This window comes from Aulostomus chinensis, chromosome 22, assembly GCF_037954235.1.
Source record: "Aulostomus chinensis isolate RoL2024-O1b breed Wild chromosome 22, RoL_Achi_v1.0, whole genome shotgun sequence".
In the NCBI taxonomy this organism is placed as follows: Eukaryota; Metazoa; Chordata; class Actinopteri; order Syngnathiformes; family Aulostomidae; genus Aulostomus; species Aulostomus chinensis.
In genome coordinates, this window is record NC_141341.1 from 22,767,501 (window position 1) to 22,774,889 (window position 7,389).

At 41.2% G+C, this 7,389-nt stretch overlaps 1 protein-coding gene across 3 annotated transcripts in view; it reads right to left on the reverse strand.

The window, feature by feature from the left end:
• ctdp1 (CTD (carboxy-terminal domain, RNA polymerase II, polypeptide A) phosphatase, subunit 1) overlaps nt 1-7,168 on the reverse strand; it is a 73,818-nt gene extending 66,650 nt beyond the window's left edge. For all 3 annotated transcript variants that reach the window (XM_086193973.1, XM_086193972.1, XM_086193974.1), the window contains exons 1-5: nt 6,667-7,168; nt 4,833-4,916; nt 3,413-3,506; nt 2,198-2,326; nt 1,748-1,898 (exon numbers count right to left, since the gene is read on the reverse strand). In XM_086193973.1, coding sequence (XP_086050099.1) covers nt 1,748-1,898; nt 2,198-2,326; nt 3,413-3,506; nt 4,833-4,916; nt 6,667-6,962 — 754 coding nt within the window. In that variant the 5' untranslated portion in view covers nt 6,963-7,168. The remainder of the gene's footprint in view (nt 1-1,747; nt 1,899-2,197; nt 2,327-3,412; nt 3,507-4,832; nt 4,917-6,666) is intronic.
• Nucleotides 7,169-7,389: the final 221 nt, after the last annotated feature.

Here is a 7,389-nt window from a genome sequence, read left to right on the forward strand (position 1 = left end):
TCTCCCTCTACACTGCTGCATTAAAACCTTCTTCAAACAAAACACGTCCTCCCCTGCCCTCTTTTCTTCATTTCCTCAACAGCCGACAGTGATGAAACTGGCAAACATTCATAAAGCTCAAGTGTGGATTAAGTTAATGTTTTTAAGAAAGCTGGAAGACATTGCTGCAAGATGTTTATGCAAAACGTGATGGTGAACAGTCGTGAAATAAAGTCCCTCATCTCCCAATGCTCATTCAGATGCTATGAATTCACAGTGGGAGAGCGACACACCTGCAGCAAAATGTTCCCCCGTACCCCCAATTCTACCAGCAGAACCCTTTATATAAAACCAAGCACCACATTATTTTACTGTTATGAAGTTTGTTTGCAAATTCACATTTACATTGTCTCCTTTAAATGCATATTAGACTCCCAATTAAATGTTACCATTAATTGAATATACTTTTCTCTCTCCCTCAATCTCTCAGGCTTTCATCTTGCAACTAATAGAAGAAATATAGAATCAGGACGGCGAATAAGTCAATTAATGGTATTTTTCTGTTGTTGCATTGATTCTAAAATCATGGCAGAAATATCTAAAATGACAAAGTCCTCAAACCAATATGCATGCTCAAAAAGGAGTAGGAAGGAATATAAACTTCTTTAATCCTACCCTACCCCCTCCACTGATCACAATATATCTATGTACTGTACAGTTTTCCTTCCCATACCATACAGGTATTCATTCATATAGATGCATATATGATTGATTTTGATTATTTTGAATATGTACATTGTATTTGTGGACCAATTATCTTCATCTGGTGAATATCAATATAGCAACTCCAAAATATGCAGTTATTTCAATATACATTCCTAATATATATACTCACATACACCTGACACATAGATGAACACAAATGCACACATTCTCATCTGCACATGAATTTCATACGTAAACCTCTGGTAGCTGTCAATACCTGTCCTCGTCCCTGTTTGTGTTTCACTCCACAGACTGTAATACACATGCTTTGTATTGCTATTTGTACACTAAGAGTTCTGAAGTTTCACCCTCCAATCAAATTAGAACCGCCCCTCTCAGTCAAAGAACATCTGGATATGATCTGGAAACAGAATTTTTTTTGCTTTTCCCATTGTAATTGGTGTTGGTAATGCCACAACATCCTTTAGCATCCAGGTATGTGACTTCATGTTCGCGTGTTCTCTGGATCCGAAATGAATCATTATCCTTACTGCTCTTTTTTAATTGAACACATCAGACAACACACTATATTGAATCTGTGTCAGTGGTGGTGAGAGGCACACCTCTAATATTTATACCCACGATTTCAGGAAACCAGAAATTTAAAAAATCAATTATCTTCAACTGATAATGATGGAGATTTCACCTGGGGTGTGTACATCTTCACTAACTCCAGGGAGCTTGCAGTCAAATGGGCCTGAGACAGTGGGTTCATCTGCTCTACCTGCCAGCTAATAACCATGACATTCAATCAAATCAGCTTGCAAATTAGGAAGCTCAGACATATTGAGATGCAAAACTGTGAACCAGCATAACCTCAGATTTGGTACAAAATATTAGGCGATACCTCCCCCTTGTGGACATCGTCAGAGACTGTGGGGTCCTTTACAACATTAGAATCTCAGTACTTGGCCTGCATTTGACTTCCAATTTATGTAGGAATGTCAATACTGTGTGTAATCTGCAAAAGGTGCAGTTGAATGCGTACCACTATGGCCATTACCTGCAATGGTGTGTGCATAAAGGCGACTCCCGAATGTGAAGACATGCAGCTCGTAAAGTTTAGCTATTTTCTCCAGGAATTCCTTGCAGTGTGGGCGTAGTCGAGTGTGGAGCATTGGCTCCCCTCGCCCGAGCTGGAAGTGGAAAATGCCCTGAAGGAATTTACGAAAGGGTTAACTTGGAAACAGTAAGGAAAACAAAACACATTTTTACAACTCTCTGGAAACTCTGATCATCTGTGTGCGTGCTTGTATGTAGCTTTTAGTATTTAAGTTTCGCTGTGACAATGGCAATGTCTGTCATTCTAGCTCAGGAGGATAATTACCTCGACACCATCCCTGCATATTTGATTAATATCATCGCTTCAGTGTACATTAGATTTCACAAAGCCTCGAAATGAAAGTGGTAACATGATTATTTCCGATAATGAGTAATTTTATCAGCGCGTCACCTTATTTGACATTCGCTGGCAGTGCTGTTCAGTGGTGTGGATGAGTGTCTGGTCCAGATCCACCATCAGGACCAGCTTTCTGTTCCGGTGGAGCCTCTGCTGGTCTTCTCTGCCCAGCTGTTCTGCTTGCTGTTTGGGGGAAACAGGACGAGAGGACTGAATATCAGACAACACATCAATCCATTTTCTACTGCTTATCCTGTTGAGGGTCGTGGGGGGACTGGAGCCTATCCCAGCAGCTTGTGGGCTATTCGCTCTCCCAGCCACACCTACAGTCAATTTAGAGTCTGGATTAACCTAGTCCCCTCTTGATGTCTTTGGACTGTGGGAGGAAGCTGGAGTACCAGAGAGAACCCACACAGGAACAGGGAGAACATGCAAACTCCACACAGAAAGACTCTGTGCTCCAGCCAGGGCTTGAACCCAGAACCTTCTTGCTGTGAGGCGACAGTGCTGACCACTGCACCACCGTGCCACCCTAAATAACATTCCCTCTTGTTGAATGTTTTTCTGTTTTTGATCACTAATTAACTGAACACTGAAGAAGAGAAAACTAATGTGTGATTTTGTTGTTAATCAACAATAAAATTAAGCTGAAATTAAACTGAAAAACAGCAACAAAGTGATCCATCCTCCATGGGCCTGTGAGCAGCTGCCTGCTGAGCTAAGGGACTTCACATCGAAAGGCTGGCCAGCCTCGCACCTGTAGCAGACCTGTAGCAGGGCAACTGTGCTAACCACTGAGCCACCACTTGCTATTTAAGTTCTAAAATAGTCATCTCCATAGGAGAGCTATGCTATTATTTCAGCTCAGCAGCACACTTAACACTGGGGGATGATTTGTTATTGTTCATTAAAAAGTCTGGACACTTTTGCTAAGGGCATAAACATGTATATGAGTTTATTTATTTCAGTCTACTTCAATTCCATGTTGTACCCAGAGCAGCGCTACAGGTGTGGGATGATGTCACTGTTGTGTTGTTGCTTATACTTCTATTTACATGTGTTAAAAAATTAACCCTATCATATGAAATATACATTTGTTCTACCTTTATTTCTATTTATTGAGTTGCAATCACATGTTTGCACTGTCATACATAATATAAATGTTGTCTTCTTTTTCATCAGCACGAAGAGTAAGTCATAAATATGGAAAACTAACACACAGGATGAGGACTGAGCGTGGGGTAGACCTATCTCTATCACATGGCTCACCTCTGAGCTGACCATCAACTCAGGCACACTGTGCACCATGGAGACGGTTGCTGTGGAGATGGGAGTTTGCTGGTTCCCATTCGTGCTCTGCAGCCTGAGAGAGAGGAGTGGAGAGTAGGAGTTAGGCATTTGGTGGTAAGCGTGTCTCTTAGGTCCTTGAACATATTGTGACAGAGCAGAAAAGCAGCTTTCACAAACATTGAAATGAAATTTTGGGAAATTGCCAGCTTTTGGAGGACAGCTTGGAAGAACTGCCTGCAGGAACTGTGATTTGTCTGATTATTCAAAGATCTCAGCAACTTCAGACCCAGGCTAACCGCATCTCCATTCATCGAACATGTCCTCACATTGCAAACACTCCAGGTTTTTAGCACAATGCTGCTTCTAATCACTGAATAAATGCAGTGTATCTTGATTCTAGCTGAAATCTGGATACTGGGGAGAAGGAGAACCTTTGTAACCTCATTTGTACTATGATCTCTGGTGCCACCTGATGGCATAGAAATAGAAACCACCACAAACACTTCAGAGGTCGGTTTTTTAAAAGAAATTCAGGGGTTTTAGGGATAGGGGCAAAATTCAGACACTTTAAAGAAACATAAACCTTCATCATCACATTAAAATTATAAAAATAAATCCAAGTGTGAAAGATAAATCTTAGATAATTCTTTAACAGCCACAGTAATCAATAAATATTGCCCCTAACTGGGAATTACTATGAATGAAGGGTAGCAGGTGGGAGGTGATGGCATGCCTCCATCAGAAGTCACTAAAAACACTTTTCTCAAAAACAGTCTTGCCTGCCTAAGAAATATGTCAGTTGATATGAAAATATTTAAAACTGACATATTCTTTCATTTAAAATCAGATACACATCTATAACTACTTTGCTGACTGAGCAGACTGATTTGACACGGCACCTTAAAACTTCGGGCAACAAAACAAAATAAATATTTACTGAAGGCCAGAAAAGTAACTGCTGCTACTGATCACGGTTAAGGGAGGATGATGAGGATTACTTCTGGACAAATCAACATCCTGAACCTGATCAGCCTGAACCAGAGTACAGAGAAGGATCTACAGGTTTTAGAAGGTGAGCGGGTAGGACAGAGCTAACCGACCCACCCTCTGTCATTCATTGTGTTAGCTTAACTATCAGTCAGCATGTCTCTGAGGCTCCCCACAGCAGCACAGAGGGGATAAGGGTCTCTAACTACTTGTCTGACTCTAGGAAGAATGGACAATAGGCGCCCAAAAAGTTGGCTTGTTTCTTAAAACAAGAAGTTATCATCTTCACAAAAAAGGACAATTATTTGTCTGTTTATAATTGTTTCTTCACTATGTTACATGAAATTTCAAATATATCCCTCTGGACTGAGCGAGCAGAAACGTATAAAGCAGAAATGAAACGCTTGCTTACTGAGTCAGGTCCTGGCCACATTCCGCACACAGACCCTTCATCACTATAGGGTGGCAACATTCTTCTATTCTGATGATGACACCCCTGCAAAAATAGAGAAGACAGTTCAGTGTTAACTGTTAATAAGCCATGAACAGTATGTTTTCCCTTATGCCAAGATGATTCCTATCAGACAGGTGAGTCAGCTGTGAGCCTTAAATTTACTGTGTGTCAATAACTAATTTTGATGAGACAGTTTGGACAGTTCTGATGACTGCAAGAGTGCAGACAGAACTCTGACGATTTTTGAGGAATAACTTGTTTGACGTAACCTGAAAGTCACTTCTGAAGAAGCTGAACTGACGTCTCTGAATGAACCAGAAACTTCGTAGTTGGTCCTATACTTTGTCATTCTTTTTTTGCCTAAAATGATGTACAGTAAGGAGAACAGTTCTTATGTATTCGTCCCCTAAGATCACCGGGAGGTTTATTAGGCCCAACAGGTATAAATGAAGAATAATGCTTGATTACATAAAAATAAAAATCACTGTTGATGCTCATTTCTTTTTTATGAAGTAAAAATGCACTTTAAACATGTATCAACCTGTTGTTTTTTTCATAATTTGATCAGGCAGCAGAGTGACAGTTTGTGAAGGACATCAGTCTGACATTGCAGTTAGCCATGAGCTTTCAGGTTTCTTATATTACAGAACACTTAGTTACCTGCACTTCATAATCTGGTATCTATTGTAATGAAAGCCTGTACCTAAGAAAATATATTTTATTGTCACTAAATTATGTATTGTAAGTTGTTGAACAACTATGTCAAAACTTAGGATCTTAGCATCATTTTATATTTTTAAAACACAATGTGCATTCTATATTATATATTTTTGGCAGGTGATTAACCATTAAGTTTCAATTTTGGCCCACCAAGAGAAAAATCTGGGCACCCTTGCCCCTTCAGTTGTTCTCTGAAAATAATCATGGTGTTAATTATTGAGGAGGCACTTGATGATATACTAAAGAGGGTTATAACTTAGTAAGAGATGCTTATAACACTGCCTCTATTGTATTTGTAAATCTGGTTGGCAGTCTAAGGTCAGTCAGCACTCCTGCAAACTATCTACATAACAACTTCTGTAAAAGCGTGGCACTGTCATACGAAACTAAACATTATATTAGCACAGGCAGACATTAAGACTGAGCCGTAGCGCACTGGATCAAATTACACTGAAAATCTGTTATATATAAAGGAAGAACTTGGCCTGATAACGGCCAGTTCAATGTCATGGGAACACATCACCTAAAGGGCAGAGTGTTACCTGTCACACTAGTCAGTTTGTACACATTTCTTGCAATTGCGTCAAGTCAAACAGAACGAAACATTAGTTCGACTTCAACTTAAAAGTGTAAAAAAAAGTAACGCCTTTACGCATGCCTACAACATACAGAAACCTCAAGTTAATGCATGATACAATACACCATGATTCTCGATACAACTTGATTTCGTAGTCAATGTAGCATTCGCAACAACAAAAAATTAATAAAAGCAGTTCACACAAGCAAGTTAGTCTTATTTTGAAGGTGTCAGTCAAGCCCGCTTGTTTGTTTGTTTTGACTAGCTTGATAGTGGTCTCTAGGTACCGCTAGCAAACAAGCTAACATTAAACTAGCACCCATGCTTAACAATGTTAGCCTGATAGCTAGCTAGCGTAACACTGCGGGTACAGTTAGTAGGTGGTACACTGGTACCAAAAATAGAGCTGACATGTTGCGTGTGTTTAGCCCTTCCACGCGGGGTGAGAGACAGTTAGTATGAGATTATCAGGCAAGAGCATTCAGAGTGACTCACCCGGGGGCTATGACTTGTCCAAGTTGACAACATAGCTCCTTGACTACACCAGAGCGGTCAGACTTAACTCTCCTCTCTGGCAGCCTGCTAGCCTCTGCCGCCTTGTCTTGAGGTATAGGTACACAAAGTGCTAGCACAGAGTCCACATTAACGAGAGACCCGGGTTTGACTTTCCACTCTAGAAGCCGAAGGGGGAGAGCCCCCATCGGCCAGCGGATATCTGCCACCTGCACCGCGGGGCCCAGCGCTGCTGCATCGCTGCTGCCGCCACCAGAATCCGCAGGAGGATCCTCCATCTGCTCAGTACACTCCAAAAATCCTTGTAATTTAAATTCGTAGGTCCGTTCAAAGGGTATCCACGAGACCTTGTGATCCCCCGCGAATCATTAAAGCGTTCAAATCATTAGCATAGAGGAGAATTCAAACAAAGGTGCCGTGATTTAAACGCAGTAGCTTCGACAGTCAGCTTCGTTCACTCTTCCCGCCCGTAAACAGGAAAGCGCAACACTGCAGGGCGACACTGCTCCCATCAGCATCCGGTGCCCGACAGCCGAAGCAGCAAACTTCCCTTTTGCATTTCAAAATAAAATTTGTAATGAGAAACCAGTGGCCTATTCCACTGAAGCATCGCTGCCGGGTGCCGACTACTGAAAGAGTGGACCGGCTCCATTCATGTGTGATCTGAAAATGTACTGATAAACTCGGCTTTGTCTGGCACTGTAG